Consider the following 17226-nt stretch of genomic DNA (forward strand, 5'->3'; position numbering starts at 1 on the left):
TACCCGATACCTTCGGGCCAAGTTCGCGCTATATAAAATTGTGCAAAAACAAATATTAATTGTGTCCTCTAGAGTCGCCCTGCTTTGCAGCGCCAGCTGTGGATGGGCGGAGTGCTGCCCATATCTCCTGTCATGGCTTCTGGAAATGGCAAACAGGACCAAACTCTCACGGACATGCTCCTCAAACAACCGGGAGTCCAGGAGGGGTTTACGCCCTCAAAAACAAGCACGGAGGAATCATTAGACTCTGAACACGCTGATGCGCCTATCACCCGCCCCTATCTTGAGGCACTGATCGCCTCTTTGTGTGAAGACCTCCAATCGCTCAAGAAAGAACTAGCTGGGGAGCTCAAGGAGGTTCATCGTGACATAGAGGGCCTGGGCGACAGGGTCTCTAGTCTGGAGGATCACAAACAAGGAAGAGATGAAGAAATTGACCAACTCCAACATGAGATCCTGCGCCTAAGAGAACAACATCTAGACCACCAACCCATGCTGAAGATTTAGAGAACAGGTCTCGACGCAACAATATTTGCATTTGAGGAATCACATCTGGGGCAGAGGGAACCGACATTGCTTCCAATTTTGGAAGCTCCGCCTGACACAAAGATCAAACTAGATTGCAACCACAGAGTTGGTCCTCAGAGGTCCCAGAACGGACCACCTCCAAATATCTTAATGTGTGTCCATGACTTTACCTTGAAAACGAAGATCAGACAAAGCACCAGAGATAAACATCCCATCCGATTTCAGGGCCATAGTACAGTTCTGTACCAAGACCTTCCGGTGTCAACCCTGCTGAAACACAAGCCGTTTCGCCCGTTACCTCTCAACTGAGAGCGTCTAGAGTATCCTACACATGGGGACACCCCTTCTGCCTGGTCTTCCGTTCGGGGGGGAAACTGCATCAACTTCGCTCTGGAAGAGGCATGTCACCTGTTGGTCCTGAAAGACCTTTCCCCCGAGGGCCCGTGGAAGGGGTGGCATGGCAGAGATAGGAGGGGATTCCACGACCGGAAAAGTATGAGGTCTTCTCCTACTGAATTGCGCCCTGATCAGGAAACTTTTGACAGGGAAAGACAGGCGGTCCTTGTCACACCTGGGGGAGACCCAGTCGGGCCGACGACAACCTAACATGAAACAGCATCTCTCTCTTCATCATCTGCAATGCCTCCTATCCCTTTCTCTTCTTTCACTTTCCTGAGGTCAGGGCGGGGAGCAGAGATCAGGGTCACTAACATTCTCCTTTCAACTACTAACCCATGGGGTTTTATCCCTTGGAAACTGACAATTTTCAAGATGTTATATGGTTAAAGTTTGTGTGGGTAGTTTTTTTCGGTTTGACCTGGGGATAAAGCTTACATGTTCCCATGACAGTCATTCACCTATGAGAGATATCACTGCCTCCCTATTTCACACACATAGTGGTGGGGTAAACCAAGACAGAGCAGCCATCAGCGCAACTTACTATGGGAAACCGTCATGACTAACCAGCTAGTGGTTCTCACCCTCAATGTCAAGGGCCTCAATCACCCGTTAAAACGGAATCGGTCCTCTCCTATTTAGAAATTTCAGGGGCACATATATGTTTATTGCAAGAGACGCACCTTCTCCACAAGGACCAGCAGAGGCTTAGATCTAAAGCCTTTCCCCACCAATATTTCTTATCCCTCCAGTCTTAGTCAGCTGGGGTGGTGATCTTAATTTCTCGTACGTTCAGGGGGAAACTGGGACACATGCAGGCTGAAATAAAGGGCCTATCATTGGCATACTCTCTGACGTTGGGATCCAGCACCATTAAGGTAGGCACACTATACGCTCCCAACGAGGGACAAGAACTCTTTCTCCGCAGAGCGGTGAGAGAGGTAATGGCCTCGCAAGTTATGCTGGTACTAATAGGAGGTAACCTAGATTTAGTACTTAACAACTATCTCGACAGCACAACCCAACACTATGGCCAAGCAGGAGCGCTCTCCCCAACAGGGTTATTGTGGTTGGCAGACATAGGCCTAACGAATATCTGGAGATCCATACACCCATGCTCCAGGAACTTCATATTCTACTCCCACGCCCACAAGACTTATGCCAGACTCGACTACCTCTTAGGTAACTCTGGGGTGGTCTCCGCAGTGCAGTCGATGGAGATCGAACCTCGCTACCTGTCTGACCACTCAGGCGCGAGAGTGATTCTTGTAGTCCCGGCCCGCCCAGAGGACCTGGCGACTTAGGGATACGCTACTAAAACACCCAGAGATTATCACCCAGATCACCAAGAAAATCACTGACCACCTGACGATTAATGACACCCCAAAGATCTAAATCTCCACTCTATGAGAGGCCCTGAAAGCGGCTGTTAGAGGAGAACTGATTGCAATAGCATCCGCAGACAATAAACAAAGTCGGGATAAAGGAGAAGGCCTGGCCCGTCTGGTCATGGAGCTAGAGCAGATACATAAGAGGACGAGAGCCCCCAGAGTTTGGAGGCAACTTGAGGCGGCAGAGGTAATTGGGCTGGTCAGTGCACCATTTTAAGGGAAACTCAAGGGCCCAACTGGTAGTGGCTTCAGTTAGGGGAAACATTTCAGACTTGTTCCAATTGATCACTAGTCCGGATAGTGCCCCAAAGCGTATCACTTTGCGGAGCAATGGCGGGAGGTTGGTTGCTGGGTTCTTGACAAAGAGCATTATGTCGTCAGCGTATAATGAAGCTAGGAGGGGGCCGCAGTGGAACTGAAGATCCCTCTCTAAGTGATGTCCTTGCATGTGTCTGACAAGTGGGTCCATTGCGATTATAAAAATAAAGGGACACAAGGGCATCCCTATCTGCTGCCTCGGGATAATGTGATCTGGTCCATCAGAGTGCCGTTGATTTTCACTCAGGCCAGAGGAGTAGAGTAGAGGAGTCGAATCAGTGCAAGGAAATTGTTAGGAATACCTAATTTGGCCAATGCAGCAAATAGAAAAGGCCATTCAAGAGAATCAAATGCCTTTTCTGCGTCTAGGAGGGCAGCCACAGTTGCAAGTTCCTGGTTAATCTGATTGAGAACTGCAAATATGGTTTGCAAGTTTATAGATTTGGATGGTTCTGGGTTGAATCCTGATTGCATTGGGGATACTACTTGGCTCATAAGCAAAGAGAGCCGGGAGGCGAGAATCTTAGCTAATATCTTATTGTCATGGTTGCGTAGCGATAGTGTGTGTAAGAGGAGCATCTGTCCGGGGTTTTGCCTGGTTTAAGTACCAGTGTTATCACTGCCTCATGCATCGTTGGAGGGAGGCTCTCTTTTGTGAGTGAATCTGCCTAGATTTCAAGTAGATGGGGGGCATGCTCAGCTTTATAAGCTTTGTAAAAAGCTCCTGAGAAGCCATCCAGACTGGGGGATCAGCTATTGCTGCTAAGTTCGTCAATGGCCTGTATAACCTCATCACTGCAGACAGGGAAGGCAAGAAATGATTGCTGTCCTGGGTTACACTGTAAATTGAACTTGTGGATGATGTTAACTCCTCTTTATTCCTCAGGCTCCTAAAAAGGTTAGTTGCAGGGAAATTTGGATAAGTGGCTCAGTGCTCTGACAGATGGTAGCAAAGCAAGGATGGTTAGGTCCTAGAATATGAGGAGTTAGGATAATTTCTTAGAGGAGTTCAGACCCAATCCCAGTCCTAGCCCCCATGTTTCGGTTTGGAGGATCAGCTGAGTTCCAGCAGTTTGAGAAAGAGGTGCAACAGCAGAGGTGTGAGTATTAATAGGGTTGCGAATTGTAATGGTTTGGCATTCGCTTGCGGTGTTCATGGAGATTGTGTGATGTTTTGCAGAGATGTTTTGAATGTTGTGTGAATGTGGTGCTTAACGTGGAGAAATTGAAGTTGTTATCAGGTCCGACATGGCCTAAGATCCCAGGATGATATAAAAAAGTGTAGAAGACACTGTACTGTAATTGCCTGCCAAAGTTTTGTGGTGCTCGTCATGAGACGTCGTTGACAGCACAATTGAGATAGGGACATTCATCTTTGTTTGTGAAAGTGAGGTGTGATCGTTGTGGTGGATCCTTCGCGTAGGGAAACTAATTGGGGTGAGTCTCCGCAGGTCAAGGTTTCATTTGTGGGTGTTTGAGTAGGTCAGAAAGTGTTATTCCGAGCCATTAGTCATTTGATTGAATATTGTTGATTTCTTTAGTGGAGCAAACAAAGTAATTTGTTGTGATTGCTTTGTATTTGTTTAAACGTGTATTGCTGAGGAGAGTACATTTGTAAAAATTGTAAAGGAGAGTGAACAGCTGCAAGGAGTGAGACTGACATCACGGTGTACCATGCTGACATTGCTTGGTTGGTTGGTGTAAAGCCACACTGTTATCCCCTTCTGTGCCCATGACGAGCTGGACTCGTCATGGAGCACAGTCGCGCTGTTCCCATGACGAGTCCAGCTCGTCATGAGGCATTCCCCGGGGAATCCCTCTGGTGCCCTTTTACTGAAAATAGCCTTGGGAGCTGGGGAAGAGCTTCCCCAGCTCCCGAGGCCTCCCCCCTGCTTTCAGTGTAATGACGATCGGCGCGCACGTCGCGCTGACGTCATTACACTGAAAATGAAACTGAAATGAAACTGAAATGAAACTGAAATGAGCCAAGAGGCTCATTTCAGTTTCACTTTGTACGTGCTCAGGGGGCTATCTCAGCCCCCTGAGCACGTAGAAAGACGGGAGAGATGTCGTTGGAAAGGGGAGAAACTCCCCTTTCCAATGGTACCCCTCCCCAGTGGATCCCTGCTTGGGATTCGCCACAGGAGGGCGATCCCCAAGCAGGGATCCACCCACTAGACACCAGGGAGGGGGGAGCGGCCCCTTGTGCAAGGGCCTTTGCTCCCCCCAAATAATTTTGGCATAATTTAGTCTTTTTGCCCCCCCTGGGGGGCAGATGGGGCATTGGCCCCCAATCTGCCCCCCCTGGGGGGGCAAAAAGACCACTAGACACCAGGGAATTAAAAAAAAAAAAAAAATAGGGGTGGGGCTGCCCAAAACGGGCAGGCCAATGCCCTCACCCCACCCCCCAATTATTACAGTCTTTCTGCCCCCCCGGGGGGCAGATGGGGCATTGGCCCTTACTCTGCCCCTTCGGGGGGGGCAGAAAGCCCACTAAACACCAGGGATTTTTTTTGCGCAATTGTTTTTAGGGTGTGGGCTGCCCGAAACGAGCACGCCAATGCCCCCACCCTCCCCCCCACAAAAATGACAGTCTTTCTGCCCCCCAGGAGGCAGATGGGAGCTGTAGCCCCCAATCTGGCCCCCCCTGGGGGCGCAGAATGCCCACTAGAAACCATGGATTTTTTTTGTTTTATTAGTGTAGGGGTAGGGGCTCCCCAAAATGGGCATGACAATACCCCACCCCACCCCCAGTGAAATTCCATTCTTTCTGCCCCCCCCGGGAGGGCAGATGGTGGCAGTGGCCCCTGATCTGCCCCCTGGAGGGACAGAAAGCCCACTAGGCGCCAGCGAGTACGCAGGCTTTTTTTATGCGTGGGGGTCGGGGCTGCCCAAAATGGTCATACCAATGCCCCCACTGCCACAAAAAATAGCCACAGTCTTTCTGCCCCTTTAGGGGCATATCAGGATGAAACCCCCTTCCCCGATTCCCCCCCCAGGGCGGCAGAAAGCCCATTGGGCTCCGAATTATTTATAGCAATGTTCATACCTGTAGATTTTGGGCCCTAGCGCAGTTGGCACGTAGGCAAACCTGTACATTTTTTAAAACTAGTCACCTGGGTTTTTTGGCCCGGTGCTCGGCGGCCACCTAGGGGATAGGCATAGGGGATGGGCCAAAAAACCAGGTGTGGGCCCTTGCCTGTCGCGGGTACTTGGGCCTCCCACACGAGTGAGGCACCGTTTTTATCGGGAGACCCGGGGGAACGCTGGGTGGTAGAAAATTTGTGTCAGCCCGGTGATGCCACAACTTTCCCACACAAAAATGTGTGAAAAATGTGTTTGTTTCAGCTAAATTTGAGGTTTGCAGGGCATTCTGGGTAAGGAAACGTTGGGGGATCCACACAAGCCATACCTACCTGGAATCCCCCGTGTGTCTAGTTTTCAGAAATGTGTGGGTTTGGTAGGTTTCCCTAGGTGCCGGCAGAGCTAGGGTTAAAAAACTACAGCTAGGCACTTTGCCAAAAAAGGTTCATTTTTCACTGCGAAATTGAGGTGTGTCCACGATGCGTTTTGCGCCATTTCCTGTCGCGGGCACTAGGCCGACCCACACAAGTGAGGTACCATTTTTCTCGGAAGACTTTGGGGAATGCGGGGTGGGTGGAAATTTGTGGATCCACGCAGATTCCAGAACTTTCCACCAGAGAAATGTGGGGAAAATGGGTTTTTTTGGCAATGTTTTAGGTTTGCAAGGGATTCTGGGTAACAGAACCTGGTGGGAGGCAGGCAAGTCACCCCATCCTGGATTCCCCTGGGTGTCTAGTTTTAAAAAATGTATACGTTTGCTAGGTTTCCCTAGGTGCCGGCAGAGCTATGGTTCAAAAACTACAGCTAGGCACTTTCCCTAAAAAGGGTCATTTCTTCGCTACAAAATTGAGGTGTGTTCACTTTGCTAAAAAAGGGTAATTTTGCATTGTGAAAATGTGGTGTGTTCACGTTGGGTTTTGAGCCATTTCCTGTCGTGGGCACTATGCCTACCCCTACAAGTGAGGTACCATTTTTATAGGGGGACTTAGGGTAATTCGGATTTGCAAAGGAACTGTTATTACCTATTGACTTTCGATGCATTTCTGCCTTCCAAATGAAAGACATTGTGTAAAAAAGAAATCATTCTAAAAAATGACTGATAATTCTCATGCTAGTATGAGTATCCCAATTTTGGAAATGTGCAAATATCTACTGTTTCTAAACTCTATATTTTGTTCCCATTTCAGAAATACATAGGTGTCTTTCATACCGATTTTTCCATGTACACATTTTTACAGAATAATTACTATATACCTGGTACATAATAAAAAAACATTGCAAGTTGCTGCTCAGTTTTTGGCTCTGGGTTCGTCGGGTTCTTGGTGAACCTACAAGTCCTATATATCCCCACAACCAGTAATGTCCAGCGGATGTAACGGTATATTGCTTTCAAAGAGCTGTCAAAATTAGAAGAAGTTACAGGTGAAAACGTTGACACAAAAGGCGCTTTTTTTCAACAAATTTTCAATTTATCCTATATTTAACTGTTAGTTTCTATAAAGAAACCTTGATGGATCTACACAAATGACCCCTTGCTGAATTCAGAATTTTGTCTACTTCTCTAAAATGTATAGCTTTCCAGGATCCATTATTGCTTTTGTACCCATTTCTACAATTAACTGGAAGGAGGTTGAAAGCACAAAAAATAGCAAAAATAGGCTATGTCCCAGAAAAATGCCAAAACTGTGTAAAGAATTTTGGGTTTCTGACAAAAGTCTGGTATCCCCTAAAAGCTGGGAAAATTGTGATTTCAGCCCCACAAACCCTTTTTTGATAACATTTGCAGGGAAAACCCCAGATGCTTTCATTTGCAGCCCGTTTTTCCCATTTTGCCCCCCAAAAAACTAAATTTTGCTGTATTTTGGCTCATTTCTGTGACCCCTCCAGGGGAATCCACAAACCCTGAGTACCTTCAGAATCCCCATGATGTTGGAAGAAAAGGACGCAAATTTGGCGTGGATACCTTATGTGGTCAAAAAGTTACAGGGGCCTCAGCGCGCACTACCCCAAATAGCCAAAAAAGTGCTGTGATAATATTGGTTGGTGATTCCAAACAAGAATTGTGAGTAAACTATTATGTCCTACTCGGAAATGAAATTCTAATTGTGATTATTGACATTCTTACCTGCAAATGAAATGTTTTAAATTCATACGAGATTTGATTAGGGGAGAAGTGACGATACCCATTAGAGAAGGAGGATATTGCGGTTAATTATATGGCAATAAACGTTGGGCTACACACTCGTATTTGGCTTAAACAATGGCACAGGATCACTGAGAAAGAAAATGCACTTACATTTCCATGCTATGGCACATTTAATGTAAGAATTATTGCAAATTTAAGGAGGACAATATATATGAGATAAAACCACAGCCTAGACCATCACAGTTTGAAGCGTTTAATGCTTGGGAGCATGTGGCTCATGCCGGAGAGAAGGGGAAGTATCAGAAAAGAGCTAGAAAGGCAGTGCATACTTACACTGATGCATGGTGGGATGCAGGTCAGAGGAAGTGGAAAACTGACCTGATACAGGAGGCTAAGTTATATCCTGCATTAACGGGTGATGAACTCGAGAAGGAAATGGATGTATGACGTTACAACGCACACTTTTACAACGCATGCATTTACAACGCATTTTTTACAACGCATAATCCATTACAACGCATGACATTACAACGCATGACACTACAACGCATTTTTAAAAAATACTTTTACAAAGCATTACCATTACAACGCATACTACCTTTACAACGCATACCATTACAACGCATAATATTAAATTACATTTAAGGTAAGTATTAGATAGTATAGGGGTAAAAAGTACTATTCTAACTCCAGGGGGTGCAACAGTAGGGTAAGTGTTGGATAGTATAGGGGTAAAAATTACTATTCTAACTCCAGGGGGTGCAACAGTAGGGTAAGTGTTGGATAGTGTAGGGGTAAAAATTACTATTCTAACTCCAGGGGGTGCAACAGTAGGGTAAGTGTTGGATAGTATAGGGGTAAAAATTACTATTCTAACTCCAGGGGGTGCATCAGTAGGGTAAGTGTTGGATAGTATAGGGGTAAAAATTACTATTCTAACTCCAGGGGGTGCAACAGTAGGGTAAGTGTTGGATAGTATAGGGGTAAAAATTACTATTCTAACTCCAGGGGGTGCATCAGTAGGGTAAGTGTTGGATAGTATAGGGGTAAAAATTACTATTCTAACTCCAGGGGGTGCATCAGTAGGGTAAGTGTTGGATAGTATAGGGGTAAAAATTACTATTCTAACTCCAGGGGGTGCATCAGTAGGGTAAGTGTTGGATAGTATAGGGGTAAAAATTACTATTCTAACTCCAGGGGGTGCAACAGTAGGGTAAGTGTTGGATAGTATAGGGGTAAAAATTACTATTCTAACTCCAGGGGGTGCATCAGTAGGGTAAGTGTTGGATAGTATAGGGGTAAAAATTACTATTCTAACTCCAGGGGGTGCATCAGTAGGGTAAGTGTTGGATAGTATAGGGGTAAAAATTACTATTCTAACTCCAGGGGGTGCATCAGTAGGGTAAGTGTTGGATAGTATAGGGATAAAAATTACTATTCTAACTCCAGGGGGTGCATCAGTAGGGTAAGTGTTGGATAGTATAGGGGTAAAAATTACTATTCTAACTCCAGGGGGTGCAACAGTAGGGTAAGTGTTGGATAGTATAGGGGTAAAAATTACTATTCTAACTCCAGGGGGTGCATCAGTAGGGTAAGTGTTGGATAGTATACGGGTAAAAATTACTATTCTAACTCCAGGGGGTGCATCAGTAGGGTAAGTGTTGGATAGTATAGTGTAATATTATGCGTTGTAATGGTATGCGTTGTAATGGTAGTATGCGTTGTAATGGAATGCGTTGTAAAGGTAGTTTTTAAAAATGCGTTGTAGTGTCATGCGTTGTAATGTCATGCGTTGTAATGGATTATGCGTTGTAAAAAATGCGTTGTAATGGTAGTGCGTTGTAAAAGTTGCGTTGTAAAGGTTGTTCCCCGAAGGAAATCGATGAAAAATAGAGAAAGAGGGGATGAGTCAAAGGAACAAGATGAGAGAGACAAAAATAGTGACACTGACTCTAGCAACAGTCTTCTAAACTTGTTGTCAGAATGCCCACCTCCTTACAATGAGACCCAATCAATGGGAGGTGGAAGCGTTGACGCAAATGGAAATTTGGGAGTAGCTACAGCACCAGTAAGTGTGAACCCTAGTACCACGGGAGCCACCCCTATAAATGTGAATCCAAACCTGATAGGAAGAAATCCAGGGATATTTCCACAGCTCCTAGCATTCCAGATTACCCGATTACCATTGGTCCTTTGGCTCCCATCTATAATCCCAGTTCCACAGGGTATGTAAGACATAATTTTGCTGTCCCAGCCAAGCTGAAAGCCCCAGAGAAGGCTCCAGTAAGCTTTAATATGGGAAGATTTGTCCAGTTAGTTCCAATGAATGTGAGCTCCCCTTGTGGTGCGAGTGCAGATTTGACTATGAACCAGACAGGGTTCGGACCTTTAGGGTCAATCCCGGGATTGCCAAATCTCGGTACGCTTACTTGGAACCCAAACTTAAATGCAGACCATGGGCACCCCTAGAGAGGGGGCAGTACATAAAGCCCCTGGAGTGCAGCCAAATTTTATCTCTCAGGTATTAGGCGGTTGGTTGAAGATTGCTAATGCCACTTTGAATGAGAGTGATAGCACAGAATTGAGCCAAGAAACGATTAAGTCATCATTGAGGGTAAACTTGGTGGATGTCAGTAAATTAAAACTTGAATTGGATGAAATGATAAGTGGAAGTCTTTAATTGGCCCAATTGGACACTTATCAGGAAAGTGAACTTTTTCTTATGAGTAAGGATGTTACCAGATGAGCAAGGCAAGCCCACAACAAATTGTCTGAAGTAGCTCAGAAATATGAAGTATATCTGGATCCGACTAAAGCCTTATAGAAAAGTCACAGACTCTGTTTTAGTGATAAGGACATGGAGTGTATGAGAATACCAGGAATGAAGTTGCAAATTCGGGAATTTATTCAAAACATTTGGAGTTCCCTAGATAAGTGGGAGTGTACGAAAAAGAAGGGTCCCAAGAGATCTATGGGCGAACAGCCTCCTCCCGGGGAAGAGGGAGCGGGTGCTACAAGTTTCCCTTTATGGGAAGTACCCAGTGGAGGTTATGTTCATGTACCTAGGAGTAGGATCGATCTTACATCATTCACCAATGATTTCCCAAGGTTGAGAGAGAAGCCTGTAGAATGGTACAAACAAATTAAAGGATTTGTGGACTGATTTGAATACTCTATTTGAGATTGATGTCCTAAGTGACCTGTGGACAGCATGTAAATTAGCCATAGAGTGGCCCGAAAGAGAGCCGGCAAGGGACCCATCAACTAATGATCCATCACCCATAGTAAGGAGGAGGTATAACCAAGTGATGACATGGTTGAAGTCTAAAGTGTCACCCCAAGATATTGACTGGGTCAAGATTAACTGAAGGACCCAGGAACCCAAAGAGATGATTGATGAATATTATGAGAGATTGTTGCAGGCATTTAAACAGTACAGTGGAATGGAAACATTGGAGCCCAAGGATGTGGGACACTTTGTGTCCAGGTTTGTGACAGGAATAAGGTCTGAAATTAGCATGATGATTCAGCAGCTTTTGATTTGTTGGCAGAATAAGTTGGTTGAGGAGGTTTTGAGATATGCTGAGTACTGGAACGCTGAAATAGATATGAGGCAGAAAAACTGAAGTAGAAACAAATGGTGGCACAAATGAAGGCTGCTCAGAAGGATGGGGATCAAAGAGAGCCATTTGGAGATAATTTTCCCCCATGCAGGGAGTGTATCAGTAGGGAGCTCCTGCAATGCAAGGTGGAAGTGGATTTCAGCCACAAGGTAGAGGTCGTGGCTTTCCAATAGACCCGAGTACTGGGATTGATGTAGCTACATTGAAAAAGTCCAATCTGTGTCATTACTGTAATAGGCTGGGGCACTGGAAGCAGGTACGTGGTCGTAATTCTTCAAATCAAGGTAAAAATACAAGGTTTACACAGTCTGAGAATAATAACCCAGTGCAGTCGCAAAAGGTGCCGAGACCAAGGTCTGAAAATTTCAACATGCCACACACCCCAGTGTTGCAAGTTTCACAACCTCTGATGCCACAGCAAGCTGCTAATGGTCCTAGATTCGATCTGAATCATGTTCCAAATAAGTACCAGACTTCTTTTCAGAACACCAATACTTTCCAGCAGTTTCCCATGTTTGGCACAGTTGACAATTATGGCTTCGATCAGTCCACGAGATGACGCCTGAGAGGGGAGGTAGAAAACGCAGTGTTGGCAGCAGACAAGAGTGGTCCATTCATAGGTGGTAAGGTAAATGACTACGCCATATCATTCTAGGTTGATACTGCTGCTACCTGTTCTACTGTGAGAACAGTGGAAGTTCCAAACCTATCCCTCTTGGGAAAAAGAATCTAAGTTGTAGGCGTTGCAAAGAGACAAATGACCAATCCCGGGTATGTGAATGTGCCTGTAAAAATAGGGAATTTTGAGGATAGTCACTAATTTGTGGTATGTGATTCGAGTAAGTTTGTTGAGAAGCGATTTGCTGTGCAAGCTGAAGTGCATCATTTAATGAACACCAAGAGGTATGGAGTTTGAAACCCATGATGAAGAAGTTGCCTTTAAAATGTTTAAACAAATTCCAGCAATTGAACTGTTTCTTATGATGACAAGTGAAGAGTTATCTTTGGATCTTAAGAAATGCAGTGAAGTCACAAGTATGGGATTTTTCAGAGAAGGACATTGGACTTATCAAAGAAGCCGAACCTGCCTGTATACAGATAAAACCAAATGCTGAGTACCTAAGAACTACGTAATATAATCTGACCCTTGAAACGGATGCTGAAATAACACCAGTAATCGAGGTAATGGTCCAACAAGAGATTCTGATGGAGAATATGGGGAGTCCATGTAACTCACCAATTATGGGCTTACAGAAGCCTAGTGGTAAGTACTGCATAGTGAAGGACCTCTGAAAAATAGCAATATTGTGGTTCCGTGTTGTCCTGTGGTACCCAATCCTTCTGTGATTTTGTTTCAGATTCCATGTGAGGCTGAGTGGGTTTCTATCATCGATGTGTATCAGGTCTTCTCCTCCATACCCTTGCACAAGGACAATCAGTTTCTCTTTGCGTTTCGGCAGTCGTGTTTTGCCATAGTGCCAAGTCCCATAAGGGTATGCAGAGAGATCATCTATTTTTAATAAGAGTACTTGGTTATGCCCTGTAACTCTGTCCTGGTGTAGTATATTGATGACCTGTTGGTTGCGTCAAACACTCAGGAGGCTTGCAATATGGATACTAATGCCCTGTTAAACCACTTGGCTGAGAATGAACATAAGGTGTACCCCAGTAAGTTGCAATACTGTTTGAAAGAAGTCCTGTACCTTGGACATCACATTGAGAATGGAGTCAGGAAGGTGTCACAGGAAAAAATCTCTGCAATTCTGCAAATGAAACCGCCAACAACACAGAAAGAGATTCAAATGTTTTTGGAAATGGTGGGCTACTGTCGGCCGTGGATACCCAACTTCTCCATAGTGGCCAAGGCTTTACAGAGGCTGATAGACAAGGATGTGTCAGATCCAGTTACAATGGGATAATGACTGTTTGGTTGCCTTCCTAGAGCTGAGAGAAAGCCTCTGCGATGCCCCGGCACTAGGAATGTCTGATTATGACAAAGAGTTCTTACTTTTCTGCAGGTAGACGAAAGGCTGCACTCTCTCAGTGCTTTCCCAGATGCATTGAAGTGCCCATTGCCCTGTAGCTTACTTCTCTGCTACCCTTGTTCCAGTAGCTGCCGCGCTGCCCGGATGTCTTATATCTGCGACCGCTGCCGATGTCAGCATTGAGAGATTTTAGGCATTGTTATAGGTCATCCTTTAACTGTGTATGTGCCCCACTCTGTGGAGTTACTGCTGATGCGTACTCACACTCAACACTTAACAAAGAGCCGCTTGACCGAGTATGAGCAGATCATACTTGCGTCTGAGAATGTTATCTTGAAAAGATGTGCAGTTTTAAACCCTGCCACCTTGTTGCGCCTTCCTGAAAATGACTATGATGAGAGCGAAGTCGAGCATGATTGTATCGATGTTACTGAACTATGCACCAAGTCAATACCAGATATACAAGATGAGACACTGCCTGAATCTGATTTTGCATTGTTTGTGGATGGTTCGTGTTTGAGAGACCATGGATGAAATTTAACGAGCTGATTATGCAGGTTGTGCAGTTTCAGTAGTAGTTGAATATTTGTGACTCCAAGGAGTGTTTTCCATACAAGTGGCTGAATTGATTGCCCTCACTAGAGCATGCTGCGTCTCTGACCAGCAGATAGTGACCATTTTCACTGACGGTCAGTATGGCTTTGGTGTCGCCCATGCCTTCGGACAGTTATGGTCCCAAAGGGGGTTTAGGACCTCTTCGGGGTCACCCATCCGAAATGAGGTGCACATTCGAAAGTTCCTTGAAGCATTCATTGCAGATGCTTACTTAGATTACAGTCATCAGGTGTTCTGCTCATTGTACGCATGATGATTATGTGACCTTTGGCAACATATATGCCGACGAGGACGTGAAGCACTGTGCTCACAATTCTTTCACCTTCAATGGTGAATACACTAATAAGATTAGATGAACTACAACCTTTTGTTTACTGCTGATACATGGGAAAATAGTCAAAAAGCTTCAGGAAGAAGTATCAGAGGCAGAAAAGCAGAGTTGGGTTAATGCAGGTTGTGTCAAGAGGAATGAGGATGAGATCTGGGTTTCAAGAGATGGAAGACGTGTGTTGCCAAATAGTCTTTTGACCCCAATGGCTAGGCATTATCATGACCCAACTCATGGAGCGAGGGATGCCATGGTCCGGTTGTTCAGGCAGACTTGATACAATCCAAGGTTTAGATTGCTGGCTGAAGCGTTGTGCCACACAGGGAATTCAAATGCATCCAGGAAATGAAATTCGATCACATCCAGGATAAGATGTCTCAAGGCACTTAATCTTAGCAACAAAGGAAGTTCAAAAGTAAGATTCAACTGAAGATCAAGGTCCCAGAGTTTCAGAAAAATTTCCACCATTATCCCGGAATTCCTGACTTCTCACTCTCTGTCATTTGCAGCACAGTAAGTCCATTCAGGAGAAGAATACCTCCTACAGGGCACTGTAGCTCGTTTTGACCTTCTGAGTACAGTCCCCTAACCTCCTCCGTCACTCAGATCAGAATCTCTAGTATTTTCTGGAATAGCAAGGAGCCCACCTTCTCCCTGTGGAACCAACCTCCCTCTCTCTTGTCTTCTCAGGTAGCGTTCTCCTGCTATGACTCGTAGTTCTACAGAACTAGGCCCTTCTCAGGATCCGAGTCTGTTTCGGTCACAACCACAGGACCAGACTCTCCAAGATCCCCTTCAGGCCGAACAAGTGCTGTTTCAGATTCTTGCTGGGCCTTACAGCTTTATTAAGAATGGCCTGGACTTTGTATGGGCCTCGAGAAACCTATTTTCATTGACAGGGGGTGCCCCCTAAAACACTTCAAAATATGGAAACGGTGGGCAGACTATCAGGGATTGCTCCTAGACCCGGTTCCTGTAGTTCGGGACCTGTGATTATAAACTTTCGGCTTGCTGGGGGGGATCCCGGGAGCTGGGTGGGTGATGGAATCCTGGTGGGTAGTTCGACTGTAAATATTCGAATGGATCTGTCTAGAGTGGATGAGTAGTGCAATCGGGGGGGCGGGGGGGAGTTAGATTTATATTGTATTTCCTTTAAGGGTTCTATTGGGTATAGTTACGAAAAATGTCAAAGTCAATCTTATATGCTTTGATTGAGCAGACGCCTCTGGGTTACAGGGCCCTGCAGTACATGTGCCGCTTGACCAATAAAATTTGCTTAAAAAAATAAAATAAAATAAAAACAAGCATCCCCCCTTCTTGTCCCCCTCACTCTGGAACAACCTTCCCTATTCAACTAGGACTGACCCCCTTCTTTATCAACTTTTTAAAAATATATATGTTTCTGCTCTTCTCTACATCTCTCCTCCTAACCGATCCTTAAACAACATCTCTGTGTAAGGACTGCATCAATGAACATTACGAATACATTGTAAACAATATGCACATGTAAAGCACACACATGCACGGGGCATGTATGCGCTACATGACACTTTGAAAAATGACGCTTTGTTCATTTTTCAAAGTTTGCACGTGGTTACCATCAACTTGAAGTTGATGGCAATAGAATTTCCTAAATGCTCAGTTTGCATTTAGGAAAGGCATCCTACATGTGCATTAAGGATTCGCAAATTGTTATTCCCTGTTTGCATTTGCAACTTAGGTAATCGCAAAAAATTTCGATTGCCTAAATTGCGAATCCAAAAGCCTTTCATACATTCAGAAAGGCCATTTTGCATTCGCAAACAGGCGAATTTAGCGATTCGCACCATTTGCAAATGCAAAATACTTTGATAAATGTGGCCCCTTATTTTATGATGCTCTACAATTTCTGTCGCCCCAGAAAAGCAGATCACATTTTTTCCGATTCTACTTAAAGTTCTCCACTGTCTACTTTCAGTCTGCATTATATACTCAAAAATGTAGCATCCTGTTCTGTAAGAAAATAGCTGAGCTCTTGACAAGGACTTTTACACTGTCCCATAGTCTCCTGATCACAGGTTGTCCAGAATCCTCATATGATAGATACAAAGGGAGATGAAGAAAAAAACAGATGTGATGAGAAATGACTGAAAGCTTGGCGGGAGTAGAGTTGGGTGTTTGTGGATGTTCTCTCACCTGCCACACACCAATGTTTGACGCAGGACTAGGGAACGGCTTCTGGTGGAGTTTGCAGATCTTCAGAGCATCAGTGCGGATCTCCGTCAAGTTGTTGAGTACCAGCAGGGCAGCAGTGAGCGGATAGACACAGGAAAAGAGGCTGGCATACCCAAACTGTACGAAGAGCTCCATGTAATCATCAAACAAGCCCTAGTCAGTGACAAACAAAAGAGCGAAAAAGAGAGTCAATGACAGAATCACACTACCCTTAAACAGCCCGTGTCTCTAGCTAGAAGTGATGTTACACTTTATGTTTTCGGACGATCATCTGAATGAGCAGGTCCTCCTCCCCTTCACCTTCCTCTCCTCATCTCAGTTTTCAGACCTTAACCATGTGCGGCAGATTCTCCTGTTGAGCTACAGACCATCATCAAGCGATTGGGAACTGTGCAATGTTTACTACAAATTGTGTTTTATGCATGTTTGGTAGCTTAATGTGTAGTCACTTCTTAATGTTTGAAAAAGTGTTTTTTCTACGCTACATAGCTGTAAACTACAGTAAAGATTCATTAAAAAAAAATAATCTCAGGCTGTTTGATCTTCTGCAGCACATTCAGGAACCCGGATGAAGTCTGGTACCTGCATAATGGGCTCA

At 45.0% G+C, this 17226-nt stretch overlaps 1 protein-coding gene across 4 annotated transcripts in view; it reads right to left on the reverse strand.

Moving 5' to 3' along the window:
* The window catches only part of LOC146773110 (anoctamin-10-like), a 330529-nt gene that overhangs the window by 81657 nt on the left and 231646 nt on the right, over positions 1-17226 (reverse strand). For all 4 annotated transcript variants that reach the window (XM_085639951.1, XM_085639952.1, XM_085639949.1 and 1 more), the window contains one exon: positions 16590-16781. In XM_085639951.1, the coding sequence (XP_085496077.1) occupies positions 16590-16781 (192 nt within the window). The remainder of the gene's footprint in view (positions 1-16589; positions 16782-17226) is intronic.

Source organism: Triturus cristatus, chromosome 12 (assembly GCF_964204655.1).
Source record: "Triturus cristatus chromosome 12, aTriCri1.1, whole genome shotgun sequence".
NCBI classification, from domain to species: Eukaryota; Metazoa; Chordata; class Amphibia; order Caudata; family Salamandridae; genus Triturus; species Triturus cristatus.